General features: G+C 40.6%; 1 protein-coding gene across 2 annotated transcripts in view; it reads right to left on the bottom strand.

Annotated features, from left to right (window-relative positions):
- The window catches only part of AKT1 (AKT serine/threonine kinase 1), a 207,780-nt gene continuing 192,812 nt past the window's right edge, over positions 1 to 14,968 (bottom strand). For both annotated transcript variants that reach the window (XM_089680299.1, XM_089680298.1), the window contains exon 14: positions 1 to 6,345. In XM_089680299.1, coding sequence (XP_089536425.1) covers positions 6,266 to 6,345 — 80 coding nt within the window. In that variant the 3' untranslated portion in view covers positions 1 to 6,265. The remainder of the gene's footprint in view (positions 6,346 to 14,968) is intronic.

Genomic DNA, 14,968 nt, shown 5'->3' on the forward strand with positions numbered 1-14,968 from the left:
TTTTCCAAATTATTTTTATTTTTTTTGTTTCTTTTCTGGGGGAAATTTTGGATTTTCCTACCCCACCCACTTAAATAAAAATGCATTTAAAATGCAAACTGCATTACACATAGTAAAATGAACAGCATTAATAAAAATAAAAAGAAAAAAATGTAAAAGTAAGAGAAAGCAATTTATAACCAGGTACATTCATGTGCAAAAAAGACAGGTTAAGTTTTTTTTTATAAAAATAATATAAGTAACAATACAAATGGGGAACATTACACTTAGAATAATTATAAAATAAAAAGTTCACTTTATAACACAGTTACATTATTCAGATTTTTATAGTTTGGTAAAACATTTCTTTTATCTGTATGTAGCCTGTAAAGTATATAAAATGCTGCCTTGCTGATACTTGTATCAGTGGTTCTTTAAGTTGTGTATTTCACTACAGCCTGTTCTTTTTTTTTTTTTCCCAAGTCTTAAGGGATATCTGGCAATAATTATTTTATTTATTTTAAAGGGAAACTATAACCTTTCTACATTGATCACATACATCCACAGAAAACAAAGTATTGTAAATCTGTCAGTGAGTGTTAATTTAAAAACTTTTTTTGTGTCTATAGTTTGCAAATAAGGCCCTTGTAATTATACAATTACAAATTACATATGCAGGTCGTGCTTCCTGCTTAAAAGGACAGTTGCTAAAATAAAATTGTGTAAAGATAATACTTACTGTACTAAACTCATTACCTGAAGACTCTTCAGAAGCCAAGACTTCAAGGAGAGTCAATGTACGGTCCCCAACTGCAGTGGTTCCTCCCACGGGTCCCTAAGTCACTACAAGACAAATAGTGACTTAGGGGTTGGAGGGGGAAACCACTAAGCACAGGCACCTGAAGCATTTTTAATATAAATATTTTTGTGTATAGTTTGTAAATGTATATATACACACGGGCCAATTATACAAATTATGTATATAGGCTGTGCTTCCTGCTTGCCTTTCCTGCTGGCCATGCTGCACCAAGACTTCCAGGAGAGTCAATCTCCTGCTCAACTTAAAACTTAGTGGTTCCTCCTATGGATGCCTACATCACTAAAAGACAAAGTAGTGGCATAGGTGCTGGTGGGAGGGACCACTAAGTGTAGCCACCTGAATCATATAGGTCAGGCCAAAGCTGATTGCAAACAATAGGGTTTGAGTTAACCTCAGCCGTTCTTAGAATGGAGCTAGATGGTCATGTGGGCGCAGTCCAGCCAAGCTCAGGGCAGCATCTCTCTATTGGTGCTGAGCATTCTGCCCACTTTTTATGTAAATATATGTCAGTTGTTGGGTTTGCAATAGTGATGAGGACATTTTGTAATAGGCTTGATAAACAACCCCCGTACTTTTTAGAGCAGCAAGCATGTTTCTGCCACCATGGATGCAAGTTTGTTGCCAAATTAGGCAACTATCATCTCAAGTATTCTTTAATAGATTCATAGAATAGAGTCACAGAAACAGAGTAGAAACAGTAAATCAGGGAAAAAAAAACAAATAGTTTTGGTTCCAGATTACTTGGAGGCAAGGGTGCATAAAAAAAAAAGACTCATTTTGGCACCCGCCATTCAGTATTGTGGCTCATATCCCTGAACACACTGGATTCAAGTCACGGGACCCTGAAGTGCAGTACCGTGAGATGTTACAGCACCGAGGCAATTTCATTCCCATTTTACTGCTTCCACACAGTCTTCCTAATACCTACTCTCATCTATTCTATCAGATTTACCTGCCTGGGTTTCATCTCAAGCAGTGAATGCCAATTACATCCCCTGCTATATAGCTTCTTTCTGGAGCATTTACAAAACTCTGTTTGAAATACAAGAATGGAGCTGTAAGAAAACCTCAAAACTTCACATCAAAAATGATTTTGAATTAAATGTGGCAACTCCTTCAAATGTGTAGTTGCTGAAAATGCATTATAGTTTCCCTTTAAGATGCGACTATATTGTAGAAATTCAATATTCATCCAAAGAGATGTGCATTTATTGAGGGCAGTTAGTAGCTTAGAAAATATAAGATCTAACTATTCTGTTTGCAAATAGACTGCGCAATGGCATATGTTGGTGTTTGATACATATCATTAGCCAGCAAGGGCTTAAACATTTCAGTTTCATGCCTTTTATGTTAACATGTCTTTGGGATTGAAAAACTAGCAGTGCAGAATAGTGTAAAAATATGCACCTCTGCAAATCTAAAAATGAAGAAAACAAAAGAATAGCAGCTAAGAAATTACATAAAATTATTTCTGTACACGGCTTTGACTACATGGATTCTAAAGTGAACAGATCTAATGGTATTCTACACTGTGAACTCATTGCCACAATATAAAGCATCACAGACAAGTGCTTGAGAGGACACGTGTAGTACTCGTCTTAGACCATCTTCATTTGTTTCATCTGTGGCGTCATTTTGTTTTGGAAAAGAAAACATAATTTGTGCCATTTTCACAGGTTAAAGTTCATATAAACCGAAAATCTATGTGTCAGCATGTTTGGAATCATGCCTCACTGTATACATTTTCTAAAATATTATGTGAATTGCAAAGTTTGTTGCCTAGAGATCCTGCCAGGATCAGCACTTCATGTTACAAGCTGACAAAACTAAAGCAGGCCATAGTCAGATTGAAATTCAGCTACTTCCTGCTGTACCGGCTGAATTTCGATCCATGTACAGTATGGGCAGGCTGGTTATACTGAAGTCAATCTATCAATAGATTTCAGAACAAGCAATCTGTTTTATTCAATGACTGGCAAGCAAGCAGTGATCATTGTACACTGACAGTGTTCTGACAATGAGAGATTTCCCATCCATCCATAAATGTGTTGATGGGAGAATCAAGCAATTTTCTGTCCTTCAGCCCCTGGTCAAAGGAAAGAAAATTGGTTAATGTATGGCCTGTCTTAGGCCCCATGCAACCATCAGAGCAGTTCATTTCAGTGGGCTGCACTACACACAAGGAACACTTAAAAGCAGTCCCTAAATATTTTTGAGAAACTTTGTGAGCCCATGCGTTTTGCCACGTGTGTATTCCCAGATGCGTGGAGGTGACAATCAGCAGTTTGTGTCTGTGCACCTCAAAAAACGCACCTTCCCACAACGCACAAATGTGCACTTAGGTCTATCAATGATGCTGCCAATCATGGAGCAGCAGTTTAGGCTGACAGGAAGCCAGCCAAATGAAGTGGACACTACAGGTTGACAGGCAAAGCCAGCTGAAGACACGCACATGCCAGGCTGACAGCGGTGCAGCAATGTCAGGCCTGCACAGGCAGTGCTACCACTGGCAGGATCTCTAGGTAAGAAACGTTACATTTCACAAAAACAAAAATTGCTTTAGGAAATTGTACAGTGATGAATGATCATAAACCTACTGAAAAAAATCTAGGGCTCGTTCACATGAGCTTTCGTCTGAGTCCATGTTCAGATCGCTCTTCAGGGAGCATTTGAAGTTGTATCACCTCAACACTACCTGCTTTAACCACTTGATCAACACAAGAGCACACCACAGGTGTCTGCATTGCACGTGGCTTCAGAGCACTTGCAGAGCAGCCCAGTTAGTTTGAGAGCAGGGGGTATAAATCCTGCCATGGCATGTGTATTCTGCCAGCATCTGGGGGTGGTTCAACCATTGGCAGGGACATAGATAAGGGGGTACCACCAGTCCTGTATAGGTCCCACGCAGCTGGGAGAATCCCATGTGGGCAGGGAGGGTAATTGGTGCGGCAGGGGGCAAGTACTGGATATGATCACCTGTATGGCTCTCTCTGTAGCAGGTGAAAGTTGGCTTCTTCGCCTCCTGCTGGCCTTTAGCTGCTGCAGAGCGGGTCATACAGGGGATTGGTTTCAGGAATTGCCCTGCCCCCAATGCACCTATCACCCTCCCTGTGCACCAATTACCCCTGCTTCCCAGGGATTCCCTGTGTACTGATGGAATCCCTCCTCTACTTGCCATCAGCAGCTGCAGGCACACAATAGGATCCTTCAGGATGGAGAGTGGGGGAGGGGTCCAGTAAATATGTCACATTTATCAGCCCCTTCCTTTGCTATTGGTCACTTATTGTGTTCACTCAGGAATCACTCACTGTGTTCATTCAAAGCTGAAGCACAGTACACTACTTTTTTGGGGGGAGGAGGGTGGCTGTCAGCTTGGCTGTATTGGGCCCTGTGGTTTCTAACAGCAACTGTGACCATTGTGTTTTACCTCCCCCCAACCCCACATGTGAATGAGCCCTTAGGGTTTATATACACTCTATTATTACCATTTCCACCCCTCCCCTGTATAAAATTACCTTTTTCTCTACATTTTTTTTGTTTGCCCAATTATAATAATGAAGGTTAATTATTTATTTTTTTTAATCTGTATATTTCCAGTTGCAGCCTTGTACAAACACATGCTGGATCCACAAACTAAGTTATGGGAAAACTCCAGGGGCACAAAGAACCTTGTTATGCTTGAATGCAAACGTGCGCACATCCAAAAAACATAGGCGATGCCTTTATCTCAAGCAACTCCTAGTTTTCCAGCTTGGCAGAAGGTTTTCAGTTTGTGCAGTCCTTCAAACACTCACTTCAAAGTCCAACTTTCTAACACTTAACCTATTGAATTTCATTTAACATCGACTTTTCCATTGCTCCACAAATAATGCTTAGTTACACTTAACATCGCGATCACAAGAGTAGGGCCTTGTCATTTCGGAAAATCAAGTTGTGTTCACTTCAGTAACGACCCCAAACACATTTCAAGTAACTTACAAAAAGCATGCAGCTGACTAGAAGTATACTTTAGGAATGGTTTTCTGTGATTGTGTTGGTATAGTTTAGCAAACATAGAAATTGTAACAGCCATCCTTCCCACCTGGGGAATGGTAGGCCATTAAGTGCTCAAATTCTTGTGTAGTGCTAATTGTATATATGGATAATATTTTATTAAGCATAAAAAAATCCCCAAAAAAGCTGCTTTAAAAATTTTCAAACTTCTATCAGAAGTAAAAACTACTCTTACAATACAACCCAACAGTCTTCATGTAACGTTTTCATTACACCGTGAAAAACATAATAAAAAGTTTTAAATTACCAACGTAAAAAAAAAAAAACTAAATTCATGTGCGAGAAAAGTGCATATCACTATTCATTGGTAGGTAGAGATGTAGTGTTGCATCAAATTTTGTTTTCGGTTTAAAAAATGACAATAAAAATGCCTTGTCCTACTCTTGTATTTTTTTTTTTATTTATCAGCACTACTTCCTTTTTGTGTTTTGCATTTCTGATTAAATTGCTGTTTGAGTGGTTTTGTTTTTTTGCAGGCTGTTTTTAATACCATAAAACTATAGTTTTATTTTTAAACTTAAGTTTGAAAATACTGGCTAATCTATACCATTTACAATTACGTCCGCTAGATCTAGAGGCTGTTTCGCAGGCAAACCCAAAATATTGTCAAACATGCTACAATTGTAAAAGCTCTAGAATTTACAATTTTTAGTTATTGAACTAAAACCCAGCTAATTGGATATGTATTGTCGTTCTACAGCAAGATAAGAATGTTTGTTTCATGATTGACCTCACTGAGGCTATAATTGCTGGTCCAGTTATTGGTCACCTGTATTAAATGACATTTCAGTTTTTTATTTATTTTTTTTTTAAAGGGGGGGGGGGAAGAAAATAAAAGTGACTTAAGTACTCACAACACGTTCACTTTTTCATTATTGCACTATCGACTATGCCTTCTTTTATTTCCTAACTACATCCAATTGCCCACATTTTGAAAAGTTAAAAACTCTAAAAATAAATAAAAGAACGTTGCTTATGGTACAGGGTGACCAGGGAAGTGAGAATAGTAACTTTATTTTTTTTTCTTTTCTTATTCATGATATGCTCATTCTTCTGTAATTCCGTTGACAACTTGTGAGCACATTCTCAAGACATTGGCTGTGTGGCATCGTCCAACATAATGTATATGAATGTATGTATGTATATTAAAAAAAAATACATACATAAAAATTGAATGGATGGAATATTTTCATCTTTGCAAATGTGAAATGAGAGAACCTTTTTTTTTTCTTTTTACGTACAGACTTTTTCCCCAGACATTCGTTAATTCCTTTGTGGTCATACAAACATAGTTTGTAATTCATAGGCTATAGAAAGTCCTGTACAAAGTCTGATGAAATTAGTGCCCAAATATGAAGTCTGTGTGTTGCAATGGAAAAATAAAGGAAAAAAACAAAAAAGTTTGTGAAACATCTAAGCATTTCCACTTGCAGAATAGGAAAATTGGGGAAAGTGCGGCCGTCTTTCATTGTCAACAAATTCCAGATTATCATCTACAGAGATAAAAAAAAATAAAAAAGACAAACATAAATATCAGTATTGAGTAGATTTTTAGACCAAACTACTTTTTAACAAATGAAAACAAATCATTTTAAAGCGGTAGTAAAATCCTGGAATAAAAAAAAAAAGGCTTCTCTATAGGCAAACGTTAAAAAGCGGAGTTTTCTACTGCATTACCTACTTGGATGTGAACTCTGACATTTTGGTTTTTCTTTACACAAATTCAGCATAAAAATACAGTCACTTTTTCTATATCAATCATGATTTTCAAGATTTATTAAGCACCAACAGCTTACAGTATTAAGGGAGAGTCACAATACAATCCATTACAATACAATTCAGCACAGGAGGGTTCAGAGGGCCCTGCAAAGGGTAATGACTGAGGGGGGGGGGGGGGAATGGGTTGATGGCGAATGTAAAATTCCAGTTGTTGGGTTAAGGTGGGATAAGCTTCCCTAAACGCCTGAAGGTGATAGCAATATGGATTGGGGTAGGGAGTTTCAGGAAAAAAAGTGGGAGGCGCTGGAGAAATCCTGGAGATGAGTAGGGGAGTAGGTGACATGTAATTGAAATGTCATGTTTTTATTACAGAATGATCTTAAGAGTTAAATTAGATCTAAACCTTAACAGGATGATTTGCTAGAGTACCATTTATCATAAATAATTACCATGTTTTTTGCTCAGTGCTGCCGATCTCCTCCCACCACTCCTTATCTAGATGCACATTCTCCAGTGTGTGCTATACATCATTGCACTGTCCTGGCTATCTAAGAGGGAGAATTTTGTAGCCAGGTTGAGTTTTACCCAGCTTAACCAACAGGTCTCATTAAAAGCTTAATCTGGCTAAATACACATGGATCAATCTCGTTTGGACTCAACTTAGGTTGGCCAGAAACTTTATGATCTGATAATTCTTCTTTACATCTACCATCAACTGGAAGTACAAGGGCCAGCCTGGATACAAATTAAATAGATTGTTTAGGTTTGTCTTCATATTACATACAGGTGAAACTCGAACTTTTGCACAATATTCAAATTTTTCATTTATTTCAGTAATGTAACTTAAAAGGTGAAACTAATATATGAGATAGACTCATTACATGCAAAGCAAGATAGTTCAAGGCGTGATTTGCCATAATTGTGATGATTATGGCTTACAGCTCATGAAAACCCCAAATCCACAATCTCAGAAAATTAGATTATTACATGCAATCAATAAAACAAGGATTGTACATAGAACAATATCTGACCTCTGAAAAGTATAAGCATCCATATGTACTCAGTACTTGGTTTGGGCCCCTTTTGCAGCATTTACTGCCTCAATGTGGCGTGGCATGGAAGCTATCAGCCTGTGGCACTGCTGAGGTGTTATAGAAGACCAGGATGCTTCAATAGCGGCCTTCAGCTCTTCTGCATTGTTAGGTCTCATGTCTCTCATCTTTCTCTTGGCAATGCCCTATAGATTCTCTATGGGGTTCAGGTCAAGCGAGTTTGCTGGTCAATCAAGCACAGTAATCCCACGGTCATTGAACCAGGTTTTGGTGATTTTGGCAGTGTGGGCAGGTGCCAAGTCCTTCTGGAAAATGAAGTAAGCATCTCCATAAAGCTCGTCTGCGGAAGGAAGCATCAAGTGCTCCAAAATCTGGTAGATGACTGCGTTGACCCTGGACTTAATGAAGCACAGTGGACCAACACCAGCAGATGTAATGGCTCCCCAAATCAACACAGACTGTGGAAACCTCACACTGGACTACAAGCATCTTGCAGTGTGTGCCTCTCCATTCTTCCTCCATACTCTGGGCCCTTGGTTTCCAAATGAGATGCAAAAGTTGCTCTCATCAGAAAAGAGGACTTTGGACCACTGAGCAACAGACCAGGTCTGTTTTTCTTTAGCCCAGGTAAGGCGCTTCTGACGTTGTTTGTTGTTCAGGAGCGGCTTGACAAGAGGAACACGACAACATTTGAAGCCCATGTCCAGGATCCGTCTGTGTGTGGTGGCTCTTGATGCACTGACTCCAGCCTCAGTCCACTCCTTGTGAAAGTCCCCAACACTTTTAAATGGCCTTTTCCTGACAATCCTCTCCAGGCTGCGGTCATCCCTGCTGCTTGTGCACCTTTTTCTTACACACAACTTTCTATTAATGTGCTTTGATAAAGCACTTTGGGAACATCCAACTTCTTTTGCAATTACCTTTTGAGGCTTTCCCTCCTTATGGAGGGTGTCAATGAAGGTTTTCTGCACAACTGTCAGGTCAGCAGTCTTTCCCATGATTGTGATTCCTACTGAACCAGACTGAGAGACCATTTAAAGGCTCAGGAACCCTTTGCAGGTGTTATGGCTTAATTAGCTGATTAGAGTGGGACACTTTGAGCCGAGAATATTGCACCTTTTCACAATATTCTAATTTTCTGAGATTGTGGATTTGGGGTTTTCATGAGCTGTAAGCCATAATCATCACAATTATGACAAATCACGGCTTGAACTATCTTGCTTTGCATGTAATGAGTCTATCTCATATTAGTTTCACCTTTTAAGTTGCATTACTGAAATAAATGAACTTTTGCAGGATATTCAATTTTTTTGAGTTTCACCTGTAGTTGTGGTGCATTTAAAGAAGATTGTATGGAGATTTTTCTCCATAGTATTGTGTTAGGCATTATAACCTTTAAGAGATTTGGCCAGAAACATGGATAATCTGAGAGCAAAGTGTTCTGATTCAGGAATACAAGAAACAAAAGGAGCTGCATAGTAACAGTACACACAGGCATTAACAATCTGCAACCAGATTTCCATCCAGCCCAAATATCTAGTAATCATAGGGTAGCAGCATTGTGTGTTTTCCTATACATGATCATCAATGAATAAGGTCAATAAGTACCTGTTTGAACACCAAGTCTGTGTACTTAAAAGAGAAGTGCGCAATATGAAAAAAACAAAACAAACATACGTACTCACCTAGGTGGATGCAGCATTGATCCAATGCTGCATTTGTCCCCCCTACCTCTGCACAGAGAACTGAGCAAACACCATTGATTACTCAGTTCTTGGTCTTCAGTGACCAGAGAGCTGGTGACTGTCAGTTACCGGCCCTCTGCTCTGCCCCTCCAGCGTGACTGGACTGTGGAGGGGGTGGGAGCAGCTGGGTCTCTCCAAGAGGCTTAGACAGCTGCCGGTCCAGGCATCTGGAGAGATCCTGACTTTAATGTTGGGATCCACCCAGAGTCTGTACTGGCTTTGTTACATCAGCCAACAGTAGGCTTTAGCCCACTGTCGGCTGAATACAGGTCACAGGAGTGCAGAATGAAGTGCACATTCTTTATATTGGGTCAAAAAATATATTCAGTCAAGTCCCTCAACATATGCTTAACATGCCTATAGTGAACACAAACAGAGGAGCAGCCACTTTATGTTTCAGCTTTCAAATATCCACCCTTATATATTAGTTTAAGCCAAGGCTGCAAAAAAGACCTTACTCTCACGGCTTCAAACACTTTAGGCTCTTCAAAGAAACCTTTAACTGCCTTGTGAGTATGTTGAACACCAACTGCTCTCGAAACAAGTTAAAATCAAGTGACTTCCAATAAAGCATGTAGGATTGATCTTTGAAAATGTTGCCAGAATCTACACAAGGATCCCCCACTTTCCACTCAAGAACTCCTAGATCTGATATTACACTGAGGGAGGCGGTTCAACATGTGTCCTGGCAGGACGTATTAAGTTATTTCGAGTGGGAGGTATCCGTAGGCAACATCTAACAAATAGCTTTATCCTGTGAAACCGTATGCCTCTTCTTGAAGTTTTGGATCTGGCGTTGAGCCTTAAACTTTTGATCAGGAAGTAAATACCCTGAATGGCTAGAAGATTAACAAGCAGAGGACGGGCCAACAGACAAGACTGTCAGTGATTAGAGAATTTCTCGGTAGCGCATGAAAGCTTGGATCAGCTGCTGCAGAACCTCTGCTTACAGCCAGCAACATTCAGCTTCTTGAAGTTTTATATGGGGTGGACAGTTAAAAGTTCACCAGCCCTTCAACACCGCAAGTACGCTGTGACTTTTCCACTTGTCCTGTGCACTTGGGACTAATGGGATTTTCAGCTTCAGTTAGCCATGTAATGGAAAAAGAGACAGCTGTTATAATCTGCAGTGTCTGAATCTAGACTGCCCATTGTGAATCAGCTGCCAATCAGTCGACCTTTGGGGCTACAAGCAGAGGACAGCTACCAATGCATTTAATGTATGAGTGCTTATTGCAGAAGGGTCGAGCCTCAACTGAACATAAATAGTGACTGAAAATTCCAGAGTGTATTGTTTTCTTGCATTACCGGTAATTGTGAAACATATTATAAAGCACTTGGTACATAGAACAGTCCCTGACACCAGTGTGTAAGCGCAACTCTGGGGGGAAACCAGATCAGGAAAATGTTCAGATGAACATAGAATTCCCTGGTTAGATTTAACCCAAGACTCCAGTGCTGCAGAACACTACCATAATTACTGGACTATCCCATTCCCAGTCTAAATCTGACTTAAAAAAAAAAAACAAAAAACAAACACATACTGGAGTTCTTGTCTCAGCACTCTGTCACTCATTGGCCAAGAAAAAAAGAACATTTTTGAATCAAAGGAAGTCAAGCTTCTGCATTATTCTGATGCCTACAGGAGGACTGGACAATGGCAAATAAAAAGACTAGGCCAGCCCATGATCATCCCTACCACTACCACCTTCACTTTTTTCTCTAGTGTTCCAAGAGGATGGACATCTTTTCTAAAGCTCCACTTTAATACAACTTGCTACTAACTTTTTTTTTCTTCAATTTTTTTTTTCTTCAGTCACTCTTCACTGCATTGGATCTTTCCCTTTTTTGACTGCATTTTTCTAGCGCAGTCATCATCAGCCTGGTCTTTTGGAGTATAGCATCTGGACCCCGCTGGAATGGACATTATAGGGATAGCCTAGGGGTCATTGTCCCCAGCGCACATTCTACTAACAGTTCTGGGGTTGCTTGTAGCGCACTTTCGACAATGCTGATGTCTGCAGTCTAAAATCATGTTATCCTCCTATGCTTTGAGTCTGTTTGATCTTTGAGTCTAGGAAGACTATCGGGTGTTGCTGGGTCCTCTTCTCTCTCGACTGAGGTTTTTACCATAGTCATGCAAGATTTCATTACCCAAATTACCGTTATTTGCCAACACTGATCAGACACATGCTCCTGTGCTCTCTTTCTTGCAGATTCTATATCAGATTTACATGCCATAGCAGCTTCTGAGCTATTGGTCACAGACAGTCTTCCTGATTCTTTCCATTTCTTTACTGGTAAACTTCCCCCTGAGGTGGCAGTCTACTGCTACTTCCAAATTAAAGGAGACCATTTCAGCCCCTATTAATGCGGCATGCACCACTCTGAACCTTGAGGATCAGCCTGTAGCTTCTACCAGTGCTGTCTCCAATGTTAAATCATTTAAAACCTTTAAGGCTGCAAAAACTCCCCCTTTAGACCCTCTTTTCCAACTGTTTCTATATGTAAATCAGAAACATAGTAAACTGTTTGCTCCAAATAAATGCTTATTTGCCTTGTATCTATTTAGGGAGGATTTGTGCAGAAGTAGTCTATTCCTATTGTGGATCCAGTCAGTTCATATGTATAGGGTACTTTGGCTGGACTGCTGAACCCTTGTTTAAAATAATGTTTAATCCGCATGGCTTTCAAGGGACAGCATCTGTTTGGACCAGCTGGAGGTAAAATCACCCATCTTCCTTTGTGGAAGAAGCATATGGAACAGACCACAAAGACGTCTCTCTCCTTATCTGTCAAGAAACCTCCCCAACAATTGTGCATTCCCTCAACCTTCACGTCAAGACTTCCAACGTTCCTTAACCTTTATGGATGCTTGGACACCTTACGTCTCAGATGCTTGGGGTAGGGGAGGTGGTCCATCGAGCCGCCTCAGTTCTTCTGGATCAAGGTGTTATTGCCCCAGTTCCTATGAATGGCTGAAGGGATTTTACTCCAACCAGTTCATCGTTTCCAGGCCAAAATGAGGCATGTGTCCCATTCTGCATTTTAAAGCTCTGCGTATCTTCAAGTCCAAAAATTGTGCATGAAATCTAACAAAACGGTCATAGCCTCCAATCACCAGGGAGATTTTCTGACTTCAAAAGTTGCTTTCTTATATGTCCCATCTTTCCAGCACATCAATGATTCCTACACTTTGGTGAATACATGAAGTGCAGACGAGAGGCCAAAAGGGCAGAGCCATTAACTGGTAATGCACTGGCACCACAGCAAAGTGCTTGCCTCTGTACTAGCCCTGCTGCATTCTCTTGGCATCCACTTTTTGGGATATTTAGACAACCTCCTGTTGAAGGAACAGTTGGAGTAGACTATTATTTTGAACAACATAACGTTGACTGACCATATGTTAAAGTGATTCGGATGGATGTGCAACATGCACTAACAGTTGCTGAAACTAACACTATCATTTGGAGTATCTGAGTCTACTGAATAAAGCTGAGGCCAGAGTGTCCCTTCAAGTTGAGTAACTTCAGACACTCCACTCTCAAATTCAGACTCTCCAGTCCAGGAGCTGTCTGGCTTTCAATCTTTTGCTTGAGAGCCCCAGATCTGATGGTTGCCTCTTAAGGCAGTTCCGTTTGCCCAGTTTCATGTTAGACCTTTACAAGGCAACATTGTGGTGACATGGGATGAGCCGATCCAGTCTCTGGCCAGGTGGATGCATCTATCACCAAAGACAAGATTTTCCCTGGCCTGGTGACTCTGGAATCTGGCTCTAAAGTCCTTCTTTCTCATTTTTTGTAGAATCTTCATGAATGCCCATAGCCTGTCAGGCAAGGGAGGAGTTCTGGGTATGCTGGTGCAGAGGATTTGGTCAACTGAAAAATCTTGTATCCCAATCAACATCTAAGAACTCTGGGCGATTTGACTGTCCACTGGATGATCATTCAATCTGGATTTAGACAGACAATACCAGGATGGTTGAGTACATCGATCATCAGGAAAGAATCACAAGTCTTGTCTTACAAGAGAGGTAGATCAGATTTTGTCCTGGGCAAAACGTCACATTCCAACCTTGTCAGCCATGTACATGTAGAAAATTGGCAGGCAGCACTTTTACCTGGGGGAGTGCTCCCTACTTCCCCTGAGGTGTTCCAGAACCTGTGTTGTAGGAGGGAGACAGAGGATGTGGACAGGTTTGTCTCCAGGTATAGGGATGCTCTAGCAGAAGCAGTAGCTTAGTCTGGTGGCTTTGCAGATTTAGTACACTCTAATATATGCCTTTCCTCCCCTGAAACTTATTCCTTGCCTGCTTCACAGGACTGAACTGTAGGGCATTCTAGCCATTTTCAATCTGGGCACTAATGGATCTTCTATCCCAAGAACCAGTATACCATTCACAGTCGCTGGCTTAATGGCATGGTTGTAGAAGTCCAGGTTCTGAGGGACAGGAGCATCTGAGTCTGCTTCCTACAATGCTAAAAGCTAGAAAATCTACTTCTTGCAAGGTCTATTATCAGACATGGAAGGCATTCTTCACATAGCACAAGTCTCAGGGCTTCCACCCCAGGAACTTCTCCATTGGATGAATTCTCTCCTTCTTTCAGCTGTGTCTGGATCAGCGTCTTGTTCCTGGCATTATAAAGGGTCAGGTTTCTGCCCTTTTTATTCTGTTTTAGAGACCATTGGCTTCTCAGTCCGATTGTGCAGGTTGTCACTTATGTAGCTCCCCCCCATCTGTTCCTGTGCAACTCTGGGATCTGAAACTGGTTTACTCTCCACTTTAGAAACTGCTGTTTGAATTTACTGAAGCCATACCTCTCACTACTCTCACCCATAAGGCAGTGCTTCTTGTATCCTTTAATCTTGCAAGTTTGAGTATTGGAACTGGCAGCCTTACTATCCTGCAAGGAACACTGTCTGTTTATGCATAGAGACAAGGTTGTGTTGGGGCCCAGGGCTTCCTTCTTGCCTAAGTAATTTCTGCCCTTCACCTTAACCATGACATTGTTCTACTGTCCCCTCCGTCTCGCTTCACCAAAAAGGAAAGTTTCCCTCTATATTCTGAATGTGATTCAGGCTGTAAGAGTCTCTTGGTCACTGCTTGCATGAGACGATTTATCTCCTTTTTGAAATTCTGGATGGACCCCATAAGCAGTTTACCAGCTTCTCGCTCTACTATCAGATTTAGGCACAAGGTCCTTCAGGACCTGCACGTAGTCCGTGTTACCCATCACTCAGCTGGACTGCTTTTGGATATCCCAAAGGTTAATATTTCCTGTGTCTCTTAATTGAAAAAGAAGAGAATACCATTTTTGCACTCAACATAAATTCCTTGGAGTCCATTGAGGAATACAGGTCCTAAACCTTCTGGTTTTATAGTAATGCTTTCAGTACAGCTTTGTTAAAACTGAGGCATGCTGACAGTGGGAGGATAACTTATCCAAAGTAGGATTGATAACTGCATATAATCCAATGGCAACGACTACAGTTCCTGTGATTGCTTACAAGTACTCTGTGTAGGGAGGTGCATTATATATTGTTATACTTTTCATATGATGTATGAAATACATGGCTAATGCCAGTTGGTGTCACTATTG

The sequence above is a fragment of the Staurois parvus genome, unplaced genomic scaffold (assembly GCF_062004578.1).
Source record: "Staurois parvus isolate SC_StPar_1 unplaced genomic scaffold, SC_StPar_1.0 ptg000239l, whole genome shotgun sequence".
In the NCBI taxonomy this organism is placed as follows: Eukaryota; Metazoa; Chordata; class Amphibia; order Anura; family Ranidae; genus Staurois; species Staurois parvus.